At 43.4% G+C, this 25,765-nt stretch overlaps 1 protein-coding gene across 3 annotated transcripts in view; it reads right to left on the bottom strand.

The window, feature by feature from the left end:
* Positions 1-25,765, bottom strand: part of ryr3 (ryanodine receptor 3) — a 242,265-nt gene that overhangs the window by 106,216 nt on the left and 110,284 nt on the right. For all 3 annotated transcript variants that reach the window (XM_029704372.1, XM_029704286.1, XM_029704198.1), the window contains 17 exons: positions 24,067-24,150; positions 23,590-23,749; positions 23,195-23,339; positions 22,638-22,843; positions 21,637-21,811; positions 20,554-20,762; positions 19,269-19,432; positions 18,860-19,060; positions 18,580-18,745; positions 11,452-11,538; positions 9,192-9,418; positions 8,552-8,764; positions 8,157-8,369; positions 7,665-7,842; positions 6,018-6,230; positions 4,972-5,172; positions 1,289-1,391 (listed from right to left, as the gene is read on the bottom strand). In XM_029704372.1, coding sequence (XP_029560232.1) covers positions 1,289-1,391; positions 4,972-5,172; positions 6,018-6,230; positions 7,665-7,842; positions 8,157-8,369; positions 8,552-8,764; positions 9,192-9,418; positions 11,452-11,538; positions 18,580-18,745; positions 18,860-19,060; positions 19,269-19,432; positions 20,554-20,762; positions 21,637-21,811; positions 22,638-22,843; positions 23,195-23,339; positions 23,590-23,749; positions 24,067-24,150 — 2,945 coding nt within the window. The remainder of the gene's footprint in view (positions 1-1,288; positions 1,392-4,971; positions 5,173-6,017; positions 6,231-7,664; positions 7,843-8,156; positions 8,370-8,551; positions 8,765-9,191; positions 9,419-11,451; positions 11,539-18,579; positions 18,746-18,859; positions 19,061-19,268; positions 19,433-20,553; positions 20,763-21,636; positions 21,812-22,637; positions 22,844-23,194; positions 23,340-23,589; positions 23,750-24,066; positions 24,151-25,765) is intronic.

A 25,765-nucleotide genomic window follows, 5' to 3' on the forward strand; every position in this document is an offset into this window, starting at 1 on the left:
TTTCAGTCCAACCCTCTTCCTGGAGATCTACTGTCCTGTAGGTTATCAGTCCAACCCTCTTCCTGGAGATCTACCGTCCTGTAGGTTATCAGTCCAACCCTCTTCCTGGAGATCTACCGTCCTGTAGGTTTTCAGTCCAACCCTCTTCCTGGAGATCTAGCGTCCTGTAGGTTATCAGTTCAACCCTCTTCCTGGAGATCTACCGTCCTGTAGGTTATCAGTCCAACCCTCTTCCTGGAGATCTACCGTCCTGTGGGTTTTCAGTCCAACCCTCTTCCTGGAGATCTACTGTCCTGTAGGTTATCAGTCCAACCCTCTTCCTGGAGATCTACTGTCCTGTAGGTTATCAGTCCAACCCTCTTCCTGGAGATCTACTGTCCTGTAGGTTATCAGTCCAACCCTCTTCCTGGAGATCTACTGTCCTGTAGGTTCAGTCCAACCCTCTTCCTGGAGATCTACTGTCCTGTAGGTTATCAGTCCAACCCTCTTCCTGGAGATCTACTGTCCTGTAGGTTATCAGTCCAACCCTCTTCCTGGAGATCTACCGTCCTGTGGGTTATCAGTCCAACCCTCTTCCTGGAGATCTACTGTCCTGTAGGTTATCAGTCCAACCCTCTTCCTGGAGATCTACTGTCCTGTAGGTTATCAGTCCAACCCTCTTCCTGGAGATCTACTGTCCTGTAGGTTATCAGTCCAACCCTCTTCCTGGAGATCTACTGTCCTGTAGGTTATCAGTCCAACCCTCTTCCTGGAGATCTACTGTCCTGTAGGTTATCAGTCCAACCCTCTTCCTGGAGATCTACCGTCCTGTGGGTTATCAGTCCAACCCTCTTCCTGGAGATCTACTGTCCTGTGGGTTTTCAGTCCAACCCTCTTCCTGGAGATCTACTGTCCTGTAGGTTCAGTCCAACCCACAGGACAGTGAATCTCCAGGAAGGGGGTTGGGCAGCCCTGATGTAGACCTAGAGTTTATTATTACAGTTAACATATACAATCACTATTGAACCTGTCAACCTATTGATTGATACTGATGCCAGTCAAGAGTCATCATGTCATGTTGGAGTCATTGTTACTTTGGGATGAATTTTTGAATGAATAACTGAAATTATGTATTGATTTGATGTCAATGGGAGATCTGTGAGTTACAGTATGTTCCTGCATCTCAAGTTAGGATTTGTCTTTTAACTGTCAGTGTGTGTGTGTGTGTGTGTGTGTGTGTGTGTGTGTGTGTGTGTGTGTGTGTGTGTGTGTGTGTGTGTGTGTGTGTGTGTGTGTGTGGACATTGTACCGCAGTGCAGTCTCAGCTCATCATGAAATTTGTAGAGGTCCTCCTGAATCTCTTCAGGACAGGGACAGTCCTCCCCAGCAGCAAAGTTTAACAGGATGTTGATCTACATGGACAGATGGTGGGAGGGAGGGGGAAGGAGAGAGTATGAGATTGCGAGAGAGAGAGAGAGAGAGAGAGAGAGAGAGAGAGAGAAACTGAGAGGCCATCCCTACAGCACAGCATCATTGCAGTGAGTCAGGCAGGCCAGGAGATTCTCCCTAGATCTCTATGACATCACATCTGTTTGATCCAGGAGATTGGTCTGGATGGTTTTACCTCTAGCTTGGGGACATCATTTGTAGAAGATGCTATGAGGAGATAGGAGACATTCTACACTAATATGACAGTTGGAACAATCACCTGTCATAGAAAAACGACATATTTACCTGATTTGTTGGATATTTGACGATTCTATACTTAACAAAACAATCAGACATTTCCGTTCTATTAAATGTCTGTGTAAACTGAGAGGAGCCTAAAAACCTACAGCTGGCATTCCACTGATCAGATGTGGTGGGTGTCACTGAGATAGAGAAAGCCTGGAGGAACATAACAAAGGCCTCAGTATTCCTAATTATCCTGGCACCTGCGAGACGGCACCAGAGGCAGATGACCACTGGATGAACCCAAAGTGGCTTATGGTGCCCCCCCAATCTATAGGGGAGGGGTTGAACCAGCTATGACTGAGCATTCTTGGTATCAGCTATATAAGAAATAGCATGGTCTGTAAAGGGCAGGCTCTCGGCCCAAGACTGTTGGGTTGACCAGTCTAATTATTGTAATAATGAATCGATGTTGAATAAAGATGGTTGTTTGAAGAAATTACAAAGTCTCTCTCACTTGATTAGAATATTCCACCACACACAACATATGGTAGCTAGCTATATGTGAAGAGGCATATGCTAACTATAAAAAAAAAAGACTCACTGTAAATTAAATTGAGTCCCTGATCCGGGCTTTGAGGATGTTGCCAGTGTTTTGATTCTGTTTCTGGCACTACAGTTTCTTAATAAAATACATAGAGGAATAAAGAGGTTTTGGTGAGGACACTCTTAGAAAAAAAAGGGTTCCAAAAGGGTTCTTCGGCTCTCCCCATTGGAGAACTATTTTTGGTTCCAGGTAGAACCCGTTTTGGTTTCAGTCAGAACCCTTATGGGTTCCATGTAGAACTCTCTGTAGAAAGGGCTCTACATGGAACAAAAAGGGTTCTACCTTCGAACCAAAAGGGGTTCTTCAAATAGTTGTCATATGGGGACAGCAGAAGGACCGTTTCAGTGTCAGACATTTTGTTTCTGAAACACAGATCAGTGTATTTGATAACTAGCAGGAGAGAGATTGATCAGCATAGGCTTAGCAGCTGTAGGGGAGTGTTATTTGAAGTGTGAATAGGAGAACAGTGGGGAGCTGTGTGTGTGTGTGTGTGTGTGTGTGTGTATGTGTGTGTGTGTGTGTGTGTGTGCGTGCGTGCGCGTGTGCGTGTGCATGTGTGTGCGTGCGTGTGTGCGTGTGTGTGGTAACGGGCAGGTCTAATTACAGTCTGACTCACTCTTGTATTATGTAAACAGGAGCTGTACTGGGTTAAAGATTGGCCCAGAAACTGGAAGAGTAATGCTCTTCAATTTCTAGATGTGTGTGTGTGTGTGTGTGTGTGTGTGTGTGTGTGTGTGTGTGTGTGTGTGTGTGTGTGTGTGTGTGTGTGTGCGTGTGCTCATCATCGTGTTGGTAGGAGGTGTTCTCTCTTTCTCTCTCCCTCTCTCTCTAATGTTCTCCTACTCAGCTCCCAGGCACAGTGAGGAAAGAGAAGCAGTTACATGGAGGTTTAATAGATTATGATCATTGGTTCTAAGTATCTGAGAGCCCCACTACCTCTGTGCCTCTCCTGATGTTATATACAAATACAAGTATAAACATGACACTTTGCAAGTGAAGTGTGCTAGAGCTACTTACCTTTGAACGGTATTTGAACATTACCAACACACCTGCTAATAAGACACACCTGCTAATAAGACACATCCGCTAAGACGACACACCTGCTAAGACGACACACCTGCTAAGACGACACACCTGCTAAGACGACACACCTGCTAATAAGACACACCCGCTAATAAGACACATCCGCTAAGACGACACACCTGCTAATAAGATAGACCTGCTAAGACGACACACCTGCTAAGACGACACACCTGCTAAGACGACACACCTGCTAATAAGACACACCTGCTAATAAGGCACACTTGCTAATAAGACACACCGCTAATTAGACACACCTGCTAATAAGACACACCTGCTAAGACAACACACTTGCTAAGACAACACACCTGCTAAGACACACCTGCTAATAAGACACACCTGCTAATAAGACACAACTGCTAATATACACCTGCTAAGACACACCTGCTAATAAGACACACCCGCTGCTAAGACACACCAGCTGCTAATAAGACACACCTGCTAATAAGACACACCTGCTAAGACGACACACCTGCTAAGACGACACACCTGCTAAGACGACACACCTGCTAAGACGACACACCTGCTAATAAGACAACTTGCTAAGACGACACACCTGCTAAGACGACACACCAGCTAATAAGACACACCTGCTAATAAGACACAACTGCTAATACACACCTGCTAAGACACACCTGCTAATAAGACACGCCCGCTGCTAAGACACACCAGCTGCTAATAAGACACACCTGCTAAGACGACACACCTGCTAATAAGACACACCAGCTAAGACACACCAGCTAAGACACACCAGCTAAGACACACCAGCTAAGATGACACCTGCTAATAAGACACACCTGCTAAGACACACCTGCTAATAAGACACACCTGCTAAGACAACACACCTGCTAATAAGACACACCTGCTAAGACACACCTGCTAATAAGACACACCTGCTAGGACAACACACATGCTAATAAGACACACATGCTAAAAAGACACACCTGCTAAGATACACCTGCTAAAGCAACCCTCAGATGCATTTACAAGTTATATTGCTGCACCTTTAAACTGCTGGCTGTATTCGCAAGTTAGTCAAAATCATGGACACAGGGTTAGATATTTCTGCATTCCCGACATGGTTAAGAATGTGATGCATTGACAGATCATTTACAGTTAGACTCAACGCCCAAGCTGAAGGAACCTCATATCAGTATAGCCACCACCAGGGACCACTGTGAGAGGCTGGGTTGTTTGAGACAGATTAGTCTAACATCTGTTGTTGTGAAAATGAGAAAACCCTGTGGGGGATATTTTGGTCAGGCAGGGAACCTGAGTACCACAGGCATCTGTCTGTCTTGATTTAAGGCTTTAGAAGGGTCAAATAGGGCCCTGACTTTTGGTATTTTGGGGGTTCTTGCTGTGCTTGAATTTTGAAACGTAGCTCTTTCATTTCAGAAATTTTTTAAAAGAAGGTTTTACTTTCTGTGACCTTACAGCATTTTATGGCAGTTTTTGCCTTTTTCAAATTTCTATCAAGATAGTTCAATGACAGTTTTTTTCTGATTCTGATACTAGATACAAAGTATCAGAATCAACAAAACAAAACAAAACAGAACAACTTCTTCTTCTTAACAACATGGTTGAATGTCAGTAGGTTTTGTACAAAACGACAAGAAAGACGAGAACAGTACCTGTTCCTGTGGAGGGGAGCGGAACTCCTTGGTCTTCTTGGCGGTGACGGCAGCAGACATGTTGAGGGCTAACATCAACTCGTTGTACCTGAACTTCTGGTTGTACTGCAGCTTGGACACGAAGCTGTCTGAGAAGGACACGATGGCCTCGATACGCTGCTTCAACTCACAGTCACAGAAGTAGTGCAGCAGCTCACACATCTAGTCGATAAGGAAGAGACAAGAGAGAGTTAGATCATGTTGGATCATGGACAGTACCGTGTAGTACAGTACACGGCAGGGTTGGGGTCAATTCTGAATTGAGTTGAGAATTGCTCTGTAATTCCAACAAAGTGAGATTAAGTTAGTATTATCTAGTAGACAGGAGAGAGATAAAGTTGGTGTTCACACATCTAGTAGAGAGGGGTATTTCAGTATTCCATATACAGTACAGTACTAAAGTTATTACACACCTACACTACTTTTGTTACATGTGATATACCAATTATAGCTTAATCTGAATGTTAATGTTAATGTTATATCAAAATGAAATTCGGTACAGTTGATGTTTTTGCTGATAGTAGTTTTGCTGTTAACGATTTTGATGGTACATTCAACTTGATTGAGTAGCCAGCCACTCATTGGTGTAGCACACATCCACGCAGCCCTTGCTAGGCAGGGGGCCCACAATTCTAATTTTTTTTGGGGGGGGGGGTCCAACCGGACGCCTGGGACTGAACGCCTGGGACCGAACGCTTGTGGACCGAACGCTTGTGGACCGAACGCCTGGGACAGAACGCTTGTGGACTGAACGCCTGGGACTGAACGCTTGTGGACCGAACGCCTGGGACCGAACGCCTGGGACCGAACGCCTGGGACCGAACGCCTGGGACCGAACGCCTGGGACCGAACGCCTGGGACCGAACGCCTGGGACCGAACGCCTGGGACTGAACACCTGGGACTGAACGCCTGGGACTGAATGCCAACACTGCCAGTGTGTGAGAAACTGAGGGTGTGTGTGTGTGTGTGTGTGTGTGTGAGTGTGTGAACGCTCTCTCTCTCCTACCTGTCGTTTGACAGACTCAGGCAGTGTCTTCTCCAGCAGTCCCTTCACGGTCGGTTTGACCTCCTTGGTCTCCTCCTCACCAGCCTCCACAGCCTTCTCCTCGTTGCTGCTCACCTCCTCCTTCTCTCCTCCTCCTGCTGATGCTGCCTCCACCTCCTCCTCCTCTGGCTCCCCGAACACATTAGGGTCAATGAGGAGCAGGATCAGCCTCACCTAGTACATGAAAAAACATCCCACATAATTAAAATGTACAGCCTATACACGTAACTGCCAGAATAAAGGAAACACTTGAGTGAATGAGGGATACAAAGTATATTGAAAGCAGGTGCTTCCACACAGGAGTGGTTCCTAACTTAATTAAGCAAAGAAATCCCATCATGCTTAGGGGCATGTATAAAAATGCTGGGCAGGCCATTATTTTGCCTATCATGGCTATGCCCCCGTAGGATGACAACGCCCCTCCATCCATAGGGCAAGAGCGGACACCGAATGGTTTTATGAGCATGAAAACGATGTAAATGGCCATGGCCGTCTCAGTCACCAGATCTCAACCCAACTGAACACCTCTAAGAGATTCTGGAGCGGAACCAGAGACACCGCTTTCCATCACCATCAACAAAACACAAAATTATGGAATTTCTTGTGGAAGAATGGTGTCACATCCCTCCAATAGAGATCTAGACACTTGTAGAAGATATACCAAGGTGCATTAAAGCTGTTTTGGCTGGTGGTGACCCAATGCACTACTAACACACTTTATGTTGGTGTTTCCTTTATTTTGGCAGTTACATGTATATGCCATTTAACAGACACTATATTTACCATCTGTACATGCCATTTAACAGACACTATATTTATCCATCTGTATATGCACTTTAACAGACACACAGACACTATATTTATCCATCTGTATATGCCATTTAACAGACACTATATTTATCCATCTGTATATGCCCTTTAACAGACACTATATTTATCCATCTGTATATGCCATTTAACAGACACTATATTTATCCATCTGTATATGCCATTTAACAGACACTATATTTATCCATCTGTATATGCCCTTTAACAGACACACAGACACTATATTTATCCATCTGTATATGCCCTTTAACAGACACTATATTTATCCACCTGTATATGCCCTTTAACAGACACACAGACACTATATTTATCCATTTGTATATGCCCTTTAACAGACACTATATTTATCTATCTGTATATGCCCTTTAACAGACACTATATTTATCCATCTGTATATGCCATTTAACAGACACTATATTTATCCATCTGTATATGCCATTTAACAGACACTATATTTATCCATCTGTATATGCCCTTTAACAGACACTACATTTATCCATCTGTATATGCCCTTTAACAGACACTACATTTATCCATCTGTATATGCCCTTTAACAGATACTATATTTATCCAAAGCCACTTACAGCACAGGCAGTACATCCATTGTTTCTATATGTCACCCCAGCAGGAATTAAACCCACAACCCTGGGTTGTATTCATTAGTGCTGACTGAAGCAGAACTGTTCCAATCTGTTTGCTTTCCTTCTGTCATAGTGAATAAGACCCTGGTGTTGCTATAGCGCCACACTCACACACCATACCAACTGATCTAAACCTCACCTCCTCGCTGGTGAGTACCCCCATGATCAGCAAGGTCCCGATCAGCTTGAGGATGGGGACAAACTGGTACTCCACACTGCCTCCTACTGGGTCTCTGATGTGACTGCCTCCTCCCTGCACCGCCTCAGTCAGCATACTGATGGCCTTCTCCTTCAGGATACCCAGGGGGATCTGGGGACTGGAGCAATCATTATAATAATGTATTTTATTGATAGGCATTAAAGTAGAAAAAACAAAACCTGTAACAGAAATAGGGTTCGGAATCTTTCAAATACTTTGAGCGTTTTGCTCAAGTCTGTCTAGAGCGCCAGATGGGCGGAGTTTACAGTTTTGTCACTATTCTATTGGTCCAGTAAGCCAGGCAAGCTCAATCAAGCCCAGATTAAGTATTTTACATTATTTCAAAGTATGGTATGTGAGCCGAAGTCTGAAAGTATTACAGCTTGATAGAAAAGTACTATACAAGTGAAGTTAAAGTAATTAAGCTCTGACCTGTGGAGGTGCTGCTGTTTCTTGGTGGTGATGAAGGAGAGAGGGGAGAAGATGAGGCGTGGTTTCAGAGAGGTGCTGAGGCCTACCCCGGGTAGAGAGTGTCTCTTGGACTCGTCAGGGAACAGCTTGATGGAGCGCGTCTCATCGGTCACGGGGATGATAAACTCATTGTTCATCATCAGACGAGCTTCTTTTGCTGTCTCCAGGTGGATGCTGGTGGTAGGTACATAGATTATCAATAAATCAATATATCAACCAACCAATAAATTAATTAAGCAGTCAGTCATTTAACCAATCAATTATCAGCATAATAATGGATTTCTATAAAATAGTGGGTTAACATCCTGTTCATTATAAAGACCCCTCATCCACCAACCAATGAACTCCTCACCCACCTCATAAGAACATTATAGAATCCCTCTCTCAGCATGCCGGACAGGTATTGGTTGTCGATGGTGTAGAGCAGCTGTGATTGGTCGAGGTGGGAGCAGAGGGCGTGTGCCACGCGGGTGTTGCCCAATGCGCAGAGGGCACAGTAGAGCATCAGGGTGTGGTAGTGGAACTTCCTCAGACCCTCGTTCTCCGATAGCTCCAGGATGTCCAGACACCTGAGGGGAGTGGACGGGAAGGGATGGAGAGAGAAGGGGATTGAGGGAGAGACAGAGAGAGAGAGAGAGAAAGAAAGAGACAGAGACAGACAGAGAGAGAATATAGCAAAGAGAGAGAGAGAAGATAGCAAAGAGAGAGAAGATAGCAGAGAGAGAGAGAGAGAGAGAGAGAGAGAAAGAAAGAGACAGAGACAGACAGAGAATATAGCAAAGAGAGAGAGAGAAGATAGCAAAGAGAGAGAAGATAGCAGAGAGAGAGAGAGAGAGAGAAAGAAAGAGAGCGAGACAGAGAGTAATATATGGATTTAGGAGATATAGTGGAAACTCCACCTAGCCCACCAGAAGGATAAATGAACAAGATATTGCTACATTCATCAAGTGTCTAGGAGTAGAGGTTGGGTGTTGATCTCCGATAGAAATAAACCACCTGTTTTCCTCAGGTATATGAACAGCCATCATCTGCAGTGGCTCCAGACACTGCACCACCCAGCCGTGTCTCTCTGAGACCCTGGCGGTCTCCACGGTGAGGAAGGTGTTTGGCATACGGCTCCACAGCACTGCTACGATGGTCTGAACGTCCAGACGTGGTGGACACTGGGGCACAGGGTTACGCTGTTCACTCTTAAAGATGGCTGACGACAGGGGCATGGCGGCCTGGGGACAGAGAGAGAGAGAGCGAGAGAGAGAGAGAGAGAGAGAGAGAGAGAGAGAGGGAAAGAAAGAAAGAGAGAGAGAGAGTGAGAGAGAAATAGAGTGTCACGTCCTGACCATAGTAAGTTGTTATTTTCTATGGTAGAGTGGTCAGGGCGTGACACTCTGTGTTTGTATGTCTATGTTCAGTTCTAGTTTTTGTATTTCTATGTTGGTCGTTGTTTGGCATGACCTCCAATTAGAGGCAGCTGGTTGTCGTTGTCTCTAATTGGAGGCCATATTTAAGTTGATGTTTGTCCCACCTGTCCTTGTGGGTGATTATATTTTGAGTAGTGTGTTTTTTCCCTCTCTGCGTCACGGTTTGTTGTTTTCTGGTTAGTTTAAGTATTTATGTATTGCATCACGTTTCACTATTATATAAAGATGTGGAACTACGAAAACGCTGCATCTTGTTCCGATCCTTCTAACAGCCGTGACATAGAGAGAGAGAAAGAGGCAGCATCATTACAACACTGTATATCGACATAATATGACATTTGAAATGTCTCAGTTCCTTTGGAACTTCTGTGAGTGTAATGTTAACTGTTTATTTCTGATTGTTTATTTCACTTCTGTTAATTGTCTATTTCACTTGCTTTGGCAATGTAAACATATGTCTCCCATGCCAATAAAGCTTTTTTTTAAGTAGACTGGATATAGTAGTAGACTGGTTATAGTAGTAGACTGGTTATAGTAGTAGACTGGTTATAGTAGTAGACTGGTTATAGACTGGTTATAGTAGTAGACTGGTTATAGTAGTAGACTGGTTATAGTAGTAGACTGGTTATAGTAGTAGACTGGTTATAGACTGGTTATAGTAGTAGACTGGTTATAGTAGTAGACTGGTTATAGTAGTAGACTGGTTATAGTAGTAGACTGGTTATAGTAGCAGACTGGATATAGTAGTAGACTGGTTATAGTAGTAGACTGGTTATAGACTGGTTATAGTAGTAGACTGGTTATAGTAGTAGACTGGTTATAGTAGTAGACTGGATATAGTAGTAGACTGGTTATAGTAGTAGACTGGTTATAGTAGTAGACTGGTTATAGGTGTAGACTGGTTATAGGTGTAGACTGGTTATAGTAGTAGACTGGTTATAGTAGCAGACTGGATATAGTAGTAGACTGGTTATAGTAGCAGACTGGTTATAGTAGACTGGTTATAGTAGTAGACTGGTTATAGTAGTAGACTGGTTATAGTAGTAGACTGGTTATAGTAGACTGGTTATAGTAGTAGACTGGTTATAGTAGTAGACTGGATATAGTTATAGACTGGTTATAGACTGGTTATAGTAGTAGACTGGTTATAGTAGTAGACTGGTTATAGTAGTAGACTGGTTATAGTAGCAGACTGGATATAGTAGTAGACTGGTTATAGTAGCAGACTGGTTATAGTAGACTGGTTATAGTAGACTGGTTATAGTAGTAGACTGGTTATAGTAGTAGACTGGTTATAGTAGTAGACTGGATATAGTAGTAGACTGGTTATAGTTGTAGACTGGTTATAGTTGTAGACTGGTTATAGTTGTAGACTGGTTATAGACTGGTTATAGTAGTAGACTGGTTATAGTAGTAGACTGGTTATAGTAGTAGACTGGTTATAGTAGCAGACTGGATATAGTAGTAGACTGGTTATAGTAGCAGACTGGTTATAGTAGACTGGTTATAGTAGTAGACTGGTTATAGTAGTGGATATAGTAGTAGACTGGTTATAGTAGTAGACTGGTTATAGTAGTAGACTGGTTATAGTAGACTGGTTATAGTAGTAGACTGGTTATAGTAGCAGACTGGTTATACTAGTAGACTGGTTATAGTAGTAGACTGGTTATAGACTGGTTATAGTAGTAGACTGGTTATAGTAGTAGACTGGTTATACTAGTAGACTGGTTATAGTAGTAGACTGGATATAGTAGACTGGTTATAGTAGTAGACTGGTTATAGTAGTAGACTGGTTATACTAGTAGACTGGTTATAGTAGTAGACTGGGGGACACCAACCTTGATCTTGACAAACTCAAACTGGAAGAGGTTGGTGCTGGTGGGACGCACAAACACAGCAGGGAACAGCTTAGTGTTGGACTCCACCTAAACAGAAGAATATATACACAATCCTTACCTCAAGAACAACATCAACAGCCTATAGACACAAAACAATAAATCTCACATCATTACAATATATCAACCACCTAGACATAAGGACAGCAAGTCAACCACCTGCTTAGAGTCAATCACACATCATCAACTCTAAAGGCGTGGTTACTAAATTGAGTTGCACTTGATACACTTGATATGATTTCATGACCACGCTAACAACCTGTTCACCATCCAGAACACATCCTCAACAACACTTCAGGGGATTGATGCTAGTGTTATTTTCACCGTTGACTTCTAGAACCCTCCAAATTGTCAAGGTGGAACACACAGCATTCTAAGTATGATTTCATCTATATGGTAAACATGTGTCTGGGTCTGTCCCCAATTGGCCCCCTATTCCCTATATAGTGTACTTCTTTTGAGCAGGGTCCACAGGGCTCATTTGGGACACAATTTTGTATTTTAAGAGATGTTTCCTGATACCCTGCAGATAATTACACAGCCGTCACAACTCATCTTCCTCTGGCGGTCTGCGTTTGGGGAAGGACAGACACAGTTCTCACTCTTTAAGTAAATAAATCTGTAGGGGGGGGGGGGTTGGAATAAAAGATCATTGATGCTTGGGATATCTTGGTTTGCATTCAGACAGCTGACTGATTACTTCGGTTTTTTAAACTGCCCCTCTGATGCCTATCTGACCATCACACAGTGTATCAATGCCAGCCATCAGCAGAGACTGTCTGTATCCCAAATGCCACCCTATTCCCAATACCAGAGCCTGGTCAAGAGAAGTGCACTATATAGGGAATAGGGGGCCATTAGGGACACAGAGCGACTTGGACAGGGGGCCAGACTGCAAATCAGACAGTTTATCAATGCCAGGCAGCCATCAGACAGAAAAAGATATATATACTGCTCAAAGAAATAAAGGGAACACTTAAAGAACACATCCTACATCTGAATGAAATAAATAATCTTATTAAATACTTTTTTCTTTACATAGTTGAATGTGCTGACAACAAAATAATCAATGGAAATCCAATCTATCAACCCATGGAGGTCTGGATTTGGAGTCACACTCAAAATTAAAGTGGAAAACCACACTACAGGCTGATCCAACTTTGATGTAATGTCCTTAAAACAAGTCAAAATGAGGCTCAGTAGTGTGTGTGGCCTCCACGTGCCTGTATGACCTCCCTACAACGCCTGGGCATGCTCCTGATGAGGTGGCGGATGGTCTCCTGAGGGATCTCCTCCCAGACCTGGACTAAAGCATCCGCCAACTCCTGGACAGTCTGTGGTGCAACGTGGCGTTGGTGGATGGAGCGAGACATGATGTCCCAGATGTGCTCAATTGGATTCAGGTCTGGGGAACGGGCGGGCCAGTCCATAGCATCAATGCCTTCCTCTTGCAGGAACTGCTGACACACGCCAGCCACATGAGGTCTAGCATTGTCTTGCATTAGGAGGAACCCAGGGCCAACCGCACCAGCATATGGTCTCACAAGGGGTCTGAGGATCTCATCTCGGTACCTAATGGCAGTCAGGCTACCTCTGGCGAGCACATGGAGGGCTGTGCGGCCCCCCAAAGAAATGCCACCCCACACCATGACGGACCCACCGCCAAACTGGTAATGCTGGAGGATGTTGCAGGCAGCAGAACGTTCTCCACGGCGTCTCCAGACTCTGTCACGTCTGTCACGTGCTCAGTGTGAACCTGCTTTCATCTGTGATGGCCACTCCAGGACCTTAATGTGCTTCTTCTTGAGCCACTCCTTTGTTGCCTTGGCCGTGTGTTTTGGGTCATTGTCATGCTGGAATACCCATCCACGACCCATTTTCAATGCCCTGGCTGAGGGAAGGAGGTTCTTACCCAAGATTTGACGGTACATGGCCCCGTCCATCGTCCCTTTGATGCGGTGAAGTTGTCCTGTCCCCTTAGCAGAAAAACACCCCCAAAGCATAATGTTTCCACCTCCATGTTTGACGGTGGGGATGGAGTTCTTGGGGTCATAGGCAGCATTCCTCCTCCTCCAAACACGGCGAGTTGAGTTGATGCCAAAGAGCTCCATTTTGGTCTCATCTGACCACAACACTTTCACCCAGTTGTCCTCTGAACCATTCAGATGTTCATTGGCAAACTTCAGACGGGCATGTATATGTGCTTTCTTGAGCAGGGGGACCTTGCGGGCGCTGCAGGATTTCAGTCCTTCACGGCGTAGTGTGTTACCAATTGTTTTCTTGGTGACTATGGTCCCAGCTGCCTTGAGATCATTGACAAGATCCTCCCGTGTAGTTCTGGGCTGATTCCTCACCGTTCTCATGATCATTGCAACTCCATGAGGCGAGATCTTGCATGGAGCCCCAGGCCGAGGGAGATTGACAGTTCTTTTGTGTTTCTTCCATTTGCGAATAATCGCACCAACTGTTGTCACCTTCTCACCAAGCTGCTTGGCGATGGTCTTGTAGCCCATTCCAGCCTTGTGTAGGTCTACAATCTTGTCCCTGACATCCTTGGAGAGCTCTTTGGTCTTGGCCATGGTGGAGAGTTTGGAATCTGATTGATTGCTTCTGTGGACAGGTGTCTTTTATACAGGGAACAAGCGGAGATAAGGAGCACTCCCTTTAAGAGTGTGCTCCTAATCTCAGCTCGTTACCTGTATAAAAGACACCTGGGAGCCAGAAATCTTTCTGATTGAGAGGGGGTCAAATACTTATTTCCCTCATTAAAATGCAAATCAATTTATAACATTTTTGACATGTGTTTTTCTGGATTTTTTTGGTGTTATTCTGTCTCTCACTGTTCAAATAAACCTACCATTAAAATTATAGACTTATCATTTCTTTGTCAGTGGGCAAACGTACAAAATCAGCAGGGTATCAAATACATTTTTTCCTCACTGTATATATATATATACTGCTCAAAAAAATAAAGGGAACTGGGAGGAGATCCCTCAGGAGACCATCCGCCACCTCATCAGGAGCATGCCCAGGCGTTGTAGGGAGGTCATACAGGCACGTGGAGGCCACACACACTACTGAGCCTCATTTTGACTTGTTTTAAGGACATTACATCAAAGTTGGATCAGCCTGTAGTGTGGTTTTCCACTTTAATTTTGAGTGTGACTACAAATCCAGACCTCCATGGGTTGATAAATTGGATTTCCATTGATTCTTTTTGTGTGATTTTGTTGTCAGCACATTCAACTATGTAAAGAAAAAAGTATTTAATAAGATTACTTCATTCATTCAGATCTAGGATGAGTTATTTTAGTGTTCCCTTTATTTTTTTGAGCAGTGTATATATAGAGAGGCACCTTCCCCCCCAAAATTGAAAAGAAATAAAGATTTTGAAAACAAAACAGAAAAGGAGAAAATCTAATATCTATTGGGAAAAACCCAATTAGCTACAGAATATGTTGTTTCCTGCCACACCTGTAGAGACAGCCAGTAGAACAACCAACCAGAACATTACTACCTGTGTGTTACACCTGTAGAGACAGCCAGCAGAACAACCAACCAGAACATTACTACCTGTGTGTTTCACCTGTAGAGACAGCCAGTAGAACAACCAACCAGAACATTAACATTACTACCTGTGTGTTTCACCTGTAGAGACAGCCAGTAGAACAACCAACCAGAACATTACTACCTGTGTGTTTCACCTGTAGAGACAGTCAGTAGAACAACAAACCAGAACATTAACATTACTACCTGTGTGTTACACCTGTAGAGACAGCCAGTAGAACAACCAACCAGAACATTAACATTACTACCTGTGTGTTACACCTGTAGAGACAGCCAGTAGAACAACCAACCAGAACATTAACATTACTACCTGTGTGTTACACCTGCAGAGACAGTCAGTAGAACAACCAACCAGAACATTACTACCTGTGTGTTACACCTGTAGACAGCCAGTAGAACAACCAACCAGAACATTACTACCTGTGTGTTACACCTGTAGAGACAGCCAGTAGAACAACCAACCAGAACATTACTACCTGTGTGTTACACCTGTAGAGACAGCCAGTAGAACAACCAACCAGAACATTAACATTACTACCTGTGTGTTACACCTGTAGAGACAGCCAGTAGAACAACCAACCAGAACATTAACATTATTACCTGTGTGTTACACCTGTAGAGACAGCCAGTAGAACAACCAACCAGAACATTAACATTACTACCTGTGTTACACCTGTAGAGACAGCCAGCAGAACAACCAACCAGAACATTACTACCTGTGTGTTACACCTGTAGAGACAGCCAGTAGAACAACCAACCAGAACATTACTACCTGTGTGTTCCACCTGTAGAGACAGCCAGTAGAACAACCAACCAGAACATTAACATTACTACCTGTGTGTTACACCTGTAGAGACAGCCAGTAGAACAACCAACCAGAACATTAACATTACTACCTGTGTGTTACACCTGTAGAGACAGCCAGTAGAACAACCAACCAGAACATTAACATTATTACCTGTGTGTTACACCTGTAGAGACAGCCAGTAGAACAACCAACCAGAACATTACTACCTGTGTGTTACACCTGTAGAGACAGCCAGGAGAACAACCAACCAGAACATAACTACCTGTGTGTTACACCTGTAGAGACAGCCAGTAGAACAACCAACCAGAACATTACTACCTGTGTGTTCCACCTGTAGAGACAGCCAGTAGAACAACCAACCAGAACATTACTACCTGTGTGTTACACCTGTAGAGACAGCCAGTAGAACAACCAACCAGAACATTAACATTACTACCTGTGTGTTACACCTGTAGAGACAGCCAGTAGAACAACCAACCAGATCATTAACATTACTACCTGTGTGTTACACCTGTAGAGACAGCCAGCAGAACAACCAACCAGAACATTACTACCTGTGTGATACACCTGTAGAGACAGCCAGTAGAACAACCAACCAGAACATTAACATTACTACCTGTGTTACACCTGTAGAGACAGCCAGTAGAACAACCAACCAGAACATTACTACCTGTGTGTTACACCTGTAGAGACAGCCAGTAGAACAACCAACCAGAACATTACTACCTGTGTGTTACACCTGTAGAGACAGCCAGTAGAACAACCAACCAGAACATTAACATTACTACCTGTGTGTTACACCTGTAGAGACAGCCAGTAGAACAACCAACCAGAACATTACTACCTGTGTGTTACACCTGTAGAGACAGCCAGTAGAACAACCAACCAGAACACTGACATTACTACCTGTATCTTTTTCAGTAGTTCATTATTGTCCTCATTCATTTCTTACTGTATTGTCTTGTTAATAGTTATTACTCATTGAATATTCTTATTTTATTATCTATCTGCGTCATCATTGATTTTATGTGTCTATATGTTTGGGTAAACTATGTGAAATGGCTGGCAAGTTAGTGGTGCGAGCTAGTGGCATTTCAATTGGTGGCGTCACTCTCTCTTAGACCTTGAAGTAGTTGTTTCCGTTTCTCTGCATGTGCCGCGGCTTTTGTGGAGCGATAACAATGCTTCGAAGGGTGACTGTTGTCGATGTGTTCAGAGGGTCTCTGGTTCAAGCCCCGGATGGGGCAAGAAGAGGGACAGAAGAACACTGTTACATTTGCTCTGGCAACACTTTCAATGCCAATAAATCCACTTGAATAGAGAGAGAGAGAGAGAGACAAAGAAAAGAGGCTGGTGGCTGGACCTGTGATGTAGTGAGTGAAGATTAAAGCTTCTCATCAGAGTAAAATCCTACTTTATTTCCTTAGAGAGGGACAATTATTCTATCCTTTAATAGCCAATTCACTTCACAGTCTGAGGAAGAAGAGGAGGTCCCTGGGCTGGGATTCTACTTTGTACTCCACACAATTGGGTTATCAGCTAACGTGAATCCTATGTGAGAACAAAACCGTTGAGCCCTGACTACATGGAATTCCAGATAAAAACCTGAGAACTGGAGTTGCATATGTCTACTGTGTAATGTGTATGGTGAATACAGTAGCATTACTTACTGTACTGTAATCTATATGGTGAATGCAGTAGCATTACTTACTGTACTGTAATCTATATGGTGAATGCAGTAGGTCTACCTACTGTACTGTAATCTATATGGTGAATGCAGTAGCATTACTTACTGTACTGTAATCTATATGGTGAATGCAGTAGCATTACTTACTGTACTGTAATCTATATGGTGAATGCAGTAGCGTTACTTACTGTACTGTAATATATATGGTGAATACAGTAGGTCTACCTACTGTACTGAAATCTATATGGCGAATGCAGTGGGTCTACCTACTGTACTGTAATCTATATGGTGAATGCAGTTGGTCTACCTACTGTACTGAAATCTATATGGTGAATACAGTAGGTCTACCTACTGTACTGTAATCTATATGGTGAATACAGTAGGCCTACCTACTGTACTGTAATCTATATGGTGAATGCAGTAGCATTACTTACTGTACTGCAATCTATATGGTGAATACAGTAGGTCTAACTACTGTACTGTAATCTATATGGTGAATGCAGTAGCATTACTTACTGTACTGTAATCTATATGGTGAATGCAGTAGCATTACTTACTGTACTGTAATATATATGGTGAATACAGTAGGTCTACCTACTGTACTGAAATCTATATGGTGAATGCAGTGGGTCTACCTACTGTACTGTAATCTATATGGTGAATACAGTAGGTCTACCTACTGTACTGTAATCTATATGGTGAATACAGTAGGTCTACCTACTGTACTGTAATCTATATGGTGAATGCAGTAGCATTACTCACTGTACTGCAATCTATATGATGAATACAGTAGGTCTACCTACTGTACTGTAATCTATATGGTGAATGCAGTAGCATTACTTACTGTACAGTAATCTATATAGTGATTACAGAGGGTCTACCTCCTGTACTGTAATATATATGGTGAATGCAGTAGGTCTACCTACTGTACTGTAATCTACATGGTGAATACAGTGGGTCTACCTACTGTACTGTAATTTATACTGGATGTTGAATGTATTAGGTCTACCTCATAGGTGGTCGCCAGCTCCTTGCCATTGGCTGTGAAGGAGAGAAAGCCTGTTGCCAGGTCAACGAGACAGCCAATCTCCAGGTCGATGTTTGACCGGGATGAGGAGTGGGAGGAGCCGACAACATCTCCAGCACACACCATGTAGCAGTTACTCCTCCGAACACTGGAATGGACAGACAGGGAGGGAGAGAGTGAGTGAGTGAGTGAGTGAGTGAGTGAGTGAGTGAGTGAGTGAGTGAGTGAATGTCAACTCTCCAGTTAAAAAGCTAGAACTTGCCTCTCGTGGACGCGTCCTCTCTCGTCTCCCAGGGTTACAGTAACCGTGCGTGTCTTGTTAAGGCTGAATTGTTTGCTATGATAATGGTAGTCAGGGGTTACCCAGCCAACCCACACCGATGCTGGGTCCTGGCCAGCAAACACCCTCACTGAGTGATAATACGTTGTAATTCTGCCATAATCATCTTCCTTTGGAGGCTGACTGCAAAAGGAAAAGCATCAGGTAAAATCAACAATATGTTATCAGGTTATCAGGTCCCATTTCACATTAAATGAGTGTGCAAAATATAATTATATTGACTGATAGATTGATATCTATGGCCTTCCAAATAGGAAATATGGAATTTCTAAAGCCTTGGTTGAAAGCAATATGTGTGTTTCTACCTCAGTGTTTCTACATTGTTTCTGACCTGAGTTTCTGAGACTCGTCAGGACTGACATGAGGAGCGTGGAGCTCTACAGGCATGCTCAGTCTGCAGTACAGCATGTCACTGTTGCTCTGCTGGGTCCCAAATGTCTTGTGGGTCACCTTCAGGCACGGAGGGTTGTCCACTGTCCCATCTATCCTCGTCACCTGGGGTCAACAAAATCATATTCAGAGAGGAGGAGCAGTCACAATCACATTCAGAGAGGAAGAGCAGTCACAATCACATTCAGAGAGGGAGAGCAGTCACGATCACATTCAGAGGGGAGGAGCAGTCACAATCACATTCAGAGAGGAGGAGCAGTCACAATCACATTCAGAGAGGAGGAGCAGTCACAATCACATTCAGAGAGGAGGAGCAGTCACAATCACATTCAGAGGGAAGGAGCAATCACAATCACATTCAGAGAGGAGGAGCAGTCACAATCACATTCAGAGAGGAGGAGCAGTCACAATCACATTCAGAGGGGAGGAGCAGTCACAATCACATTCAGAGAGGAGGAGCAGTCACAATCACATTCAGAGGGAAGGAGCAGTCACAATCACATTCATAGAGGAGGAAGTCAGAATCACATTCAGAGAGATGGAAGTCACAATCACATTCAGAGAGGAGGAGCAGTCACAATCACATTCAGATTGGAGGAGCAGTCACAATCACATTCAGAGAGAGAGAGCAGTCACAATCACATTCAGAGAGGGAGAGCAGTCACAATCACATTCAGAGAGAGAGAGCAGTCACAATCACATTCAGAGAGGAGAAGCAGTCACAATCACATTCAGAGAGGGAGAGCAGTCACTATCACATTCAGAGAGGGAGAGCAGTCACAATCACATTCAGAGAGGGAGAGCAGTCACAATCACATTCAAAGAGGAGGAGCAGTCACAATCACATTCAGAGAGGAGGAGCAGTCACAATCACAGTCAGAGAGGAGGAGCAGTCACTATCACATTCAGAGAGGAGGAGCAGTCACAATCACATTCAGAGAGGAGCAGTCACAATCACATTCAGAGAGGGAGAGAAGTCACAATCACATTCATAGAGGAGGAGCAGTCACAATCACATTCAGAGAGGAGGAGCAGTCACAATCACATTCAGAGAGGAGGAGCAGTCACAATCATATGGAGAGGAGAATGATTAGCACTCAGAACCAGGTAGTGAACTGTATGCTTGTCACTGGCCAAACCGATTTGCTTCAAGATGTCAGGCTTTAGTGGAGATTGTTCAACATCAGGCCCCTGGGTAATCAGGCCACTAAATCTTAAAACGGTACCTCGATGTGGTTGTGGTCCTTGGGGATGTTGACGAAGGTAGGCAGGCGTTTGCTGAACCACATGGTGACCTCTCTGTTCATGTTGACAGCGAAGGGTTCGAAGCCCTCCTGCAGGCCACACATGGTGTAGTACTTAAAGGTGCTGGCGTCCTTCCCCAGGTTCATACGGCCAATCTCAGACTGGGCCAGACAACACACTGGGATGAAGCCTGGAAATCATAAAGGTCAGAGGTTAGAGGTTAACATGTGTTTCTGGAAAGGAACTAATCTTATGCCTCAACCCAAAAGCAATTAACTTTGCAAAAATACCCATTATTTGGAAAGCATTCTGTTACACCGCACTCCCTAGATTCTAGAATATTGGAGAATAAACTTCATTTGGAACACAGCAATCGATATGATTTACATTAAGTAACTGTGTGTTTCTTCCAACAGCAACACCAGAAATGACTGATTTCCCCATTGCTTTGCTGCTTTATGTTTCACATGCTCTGCGTCGTCGATTTCTAAGAAAAGAGATTTAAACCTCGAGAGTACCTTTCTGGTAAACCACATTTTGAATACATGGATAAATAAACGCATTTCACGATGCAAAGCCAATTTATGTGAAAACGGACAATAAAACAGTTTATTTTATCTTGATGAATACATGAAGTTAGCTTAGGAAGGATGAACCTCAATCTCCAAGTTTCCTAGAGGAAAAAGGAGACTACACAATCTTCCAAGTTAAGACTAAGGAAAGAAAAATATAAACTCACCATCGTCTGTCTGGAAGTCAACTAAGCAGAGCTCTGATCCCTTGTAAAGATAAACTCACCATCATCTGTCTGGAAGTCATCTGCCTAGAAGTCAACTAAGCAGAGCTCTGATCAATTGTAAAGATAAACTCACCATCATCTGTCTGTAAGTCATCGGTCTGGAAGTCAACTAAGCAGAGCTCTGATCCCTTGTAAAGATAAACCCACCATCATCTGTCTGAAAGTCAACGATGCAGAACTCGGATCCCTTCTAAAGATAAACTCACCATCATCTGTCTGGAAGTCAACGAAGCAGAACTCGGATCCCTTCTAAAGATAAACTCACCATCATCTGTCTCGAAGTCAACGAAGCAGAGCTCGGATCCCTTGTTAGTGATGAGTAGCTCTCCATTGAGGGTGAAGACCATAGACTTGTCCTCCATGTTGATCATGCAGCCCACCACGTCTCCCTCGTTCCATGACTGACCGAAGAAACGCGCCCCCATGTGCATTCGACGACCCTGGGGGAACAAACAACAACACGTATTACTAACCCTAATGTAATAATCACCACTGAAACGTAAAGTTGATCAAGTGTACGATCAAGTGTACGATCAAGTGTACAATATTTTGCCTTGGTACATGACATGCTATTTTGGGGGGATTTAGCCAACTTGTTGTTGACTTGTTTGGCAACAAAGTAACATTGCTGAATGCTGAATCAGTTAGGCCAGGCCTATACGTACATGATGATAAACGTAAACACTCAGTCACAACAAAGTTACAGGCGTCCTTCCTAACTCAGTTGCCGGAGAGAAAGGAAACCACTCAGGGAATATTTTTTTCTGTACAGGCTTCCTTCTTTTCACTCTGTCATTTAGCTTAGTATTGGGGTATCTACAATGTTGTTGATCTATCCTCAGTTTTCTCCAGCCATTAAACTGGTGAAATCCCTGAGTGGTTTCTTTCCTCTCCGGCAACTGAGTTAAGAAGAATGCCTAATTCTTTGTAGTGGCTGGGTGTATTGATACACTATCCAAAGTGTATTTAATAACTTCACCATTCTCAAAGGGATATTCAATGTTTGCTTTTCTTATTTCTACCCATCTACCAATAGGTGTGTGTAGGCCAGCGAAACAACATCTCAATTTAATCTATTTTAAATTCAAGCTGTAACACAACAAAATGTGAAAAGATCAATGGGTTTGAATACTTTCTGAAGGCACTGTAGATTATAATAACCTTCAAACAGTATAAAAGATAAGATATGTTAACATAACATAAAAAGACATAAGATAAAAACAGATAAGATATATTATTTAAAGATACTAGGTGTTGTTTGTTTACCTTGTATCCATCGAAGACGTAGGCCTGGTCGTCCATGCCCAGGTCAAAATCTGACCTACAGCCTGGTCTAGCCCAGCCAACCCTCATGTCCCCTCCGGTCAGGGCCTCAAACTCAAAGTACCACTTCCCTGTCTTCACTGCATACGTCTGCTCTACGCGGAAGAACCTGATCGTCTCAATGCTCTGCTTCTCCACAATATGACAGGCTGGGGACATAAGGAAGAAGACATTCAACCAATGAAAATGCTAAAGAGGCCCTGCACCTTTAAGTGTATATATGGGCCTAGCTCGAGAGATATCTTATAACTGTGGCAAAGCATTGACTGGCTCAAAGGACCATATCTATTGCAGTCAATTGAAGACTGACTGCAATAGCATCCACAGAAATGACTGGGAAAAGAGGAAGGACACATCTAACGGAATGAAAATATACATTGATTGTGTAAGAAAGACCTGTACTGGTTTGCTTGCCCATGGCTTAGTTGCAGGGTGGTACATGTGTATGACAAGATAACTTACTACCATACATTATATTGCTGCTACAGTCCTCTACTCACGTTCCTGGTCTGGGGGGTCGATGTTGTAGCCATATCCCACCAGGGTCCTGATGGCCTCTCTCAGACTGTCTCTGTTAGACTTCTTGGTTCTCTCGTCTAGTAAAGCGTACGGCACCAGACGAGGGTTTCGCCTGCTCTTCACATCCTACAGAGAAATAACGACAACAGAAAAAAAAATCAGCTCTGTCAGTGTTCTCTTGTTAAATGAAGTTATATACTATCAACAATGGTATGTTACATGACAATCTAAATGCATAAAATGTATGTTATCAGAGCTCATCTGTTGATCGTATGCCTGACATACACCATTCATTCACTGGTCACGAGTTACCATGTATTTGCATTGAATTACAGTTACAAACTGTGATGATAGAGAGCTGGGCCAAAACATTTACTTGCTGTATGCCGTAGGTCCATCCTTGTTTGATCCTCTCCTTGGCCCAAACGTTGTGAGCATTCTCTGACAGTTTATCTACCAGAACCTCATGACCAGCTGTCAGTTTCACCTCCGAAAGATCCAGCGGCGTTGGCTTATACCCGTTAGACATCACATAGCTACATATATACACAGAATATAACCGTAAGACATCACACAGCTACATTAAACACAGGAAAATAATAGGTTAATACAGTAGAAAGAAGCTTTGAAGAAAAGTCTTCTAAGCCAGGCCTCAAATGTAGAGTTGTATAAGTGTCTCCAAGCCCAAGACAGTGTCCCTCTGATTTCCTAATGTCGCTCATCTCACATTGTTTTATTGACTGGTCATGTCAGAAATAATGTCTCACACTGGGTTAATTTCACCCCTAGAATCTCCTGCAGGGTTGTATTACTGTAACTCAGAATCAATACTAGTAAAAACCACATGACTTACTCTTTGGGCAGTTTGACTTTCTTCAGATCTTCCTCAGCGTTAACGTTGGTCTGTGTCACATGACATCCCAATGCCAACAGGGTCCTGAGATACACAGAGAGCGACAGGGAACAGAAGTTACCACTTTCAATGCATTAACCTCACAGGGTCCTGAGATACACAGAGAGCTACAGGGAACAGAAGTTACCACTTTCAATGCATTAAACTCACAGGGTCCTGAGATACACAGAGAGCGACAGGGAACAGAAGTTACCGCTTTCAATACATTAACCTCACAGGGTCCTGAGATACACAGAGAGCTACAGGGAACAGAAGTTACCACTTTCAATACATTAACCTCACAATCATCTTCTTTTTTTAATATATTTTTTCTAATGTAGCCATTCGTAGGGACCACAGACACCACCGTGAGGTGGAGGGGCTCGTACCCTGACAGACACAGACACTCAGGGCAGGTGACAGCACAGCACCTGCACTCGCCTGGCACTATTCTGTACCATTTATATTCCACATTACTGTTTCATGAGATCAGCACCAGTAAAAAAATGTATGTATTTGTTTTGTATTGATTGTATAACATTTCTTATTTTTTAGGGGGTAGATCAGCTTTCATATTGCAGATAGATTGTAGCTTCCATCACTGTAATTGTCTGCATCATTTCCAAACCCCCAATATATGTCAATTGGGTTGAGGTCGGGTGATTGTGGAGGCCAGGTCATCTGATGCAGCCCTCCATCACTCTCCGTCTTGGTCAAAAACCTTACAAAGCCTGGAGGTGTGTTGGGTCATTGTCCTGTTGAAAAACAAATGATAGTCCCACTAAGCGCAAACCAGATGGGATGGCATATCGCTGCAGAATCCTGTGGTAGCCATGCTGGTTAAGGGTGCCTTGAGTTCTAAATAAATCACTGATAGTGTCACCAGCAAAACACCCCCACACCATCACACCTCCTCCTCCATGCTTCATGATGGGAACCACACATGCACAGATCATCCAGTCACCTACTCTGCATCTCACAAAGACACGGCGGTTGGAAACAAAAATCTCAAATTTGGACTCATCAGATCAAAGGACAGATTTCCACCTGTCTAATGTCCATTGCTCGTGTTCCTTGGCCCAAGCAAGTCTCTTCTTATTATTGATGTCCTTTAGTAGTGGTTTCTTTGCAGCAATTCAACCATGAAGGCCTGATTCACGCAGTCTTCTCTGAACAGATGATGTTGAGATGTGTCTGTTACTTGAACTCTGTGAAGCATTTTTTGGGGCTGCAATTTCTGAGGTGCAGTTAATTCTAATTAACTGATCCTCTGCAGCAGAGGTAACTATGGGTCTTCCTTTCCTGTGGCGGTCCTCATGAGAGCCAGTTTCATCATAGCGCTTGATGGTTTTTGTGACTGCACCTGAAGAAACTTTCAAAGTTCTTGAAATGTTCTGGATTGACTGACCTTCATGTCTTAAAGTAATGATGGGCTATCGTTTCTCTTTGCTTATTTGGGCTGTTTTGCCATAATATGGACTTGGTCTTTTACCAAATAAATGTATACCACCCCTACCTTGTCACAACACAACTGATTGTCTCAAATGCTTTAAGAAGGAAAGAAATTCCACAAATTAATTTTTAACAAGGCACACCTGTTAATTGAAATGCATTCCAGGTGAATACCTCATGAAGCTGGTTGAGAGAATGCCAAGGGTAT

Source organism: Salmo trutta, chromosome 1 (assembly GCF_901001165.1).
Source record: "Salmo trutta chromosome 1, fSalTru1.1, whole genome shotgun sequence".
Classification (NCBI taxonomy): Eukaryota; Metazoa; Chordata; class Actinopteri; order Salmoniformes; family Salmonidae; genus Salmo; species Salmo trutta.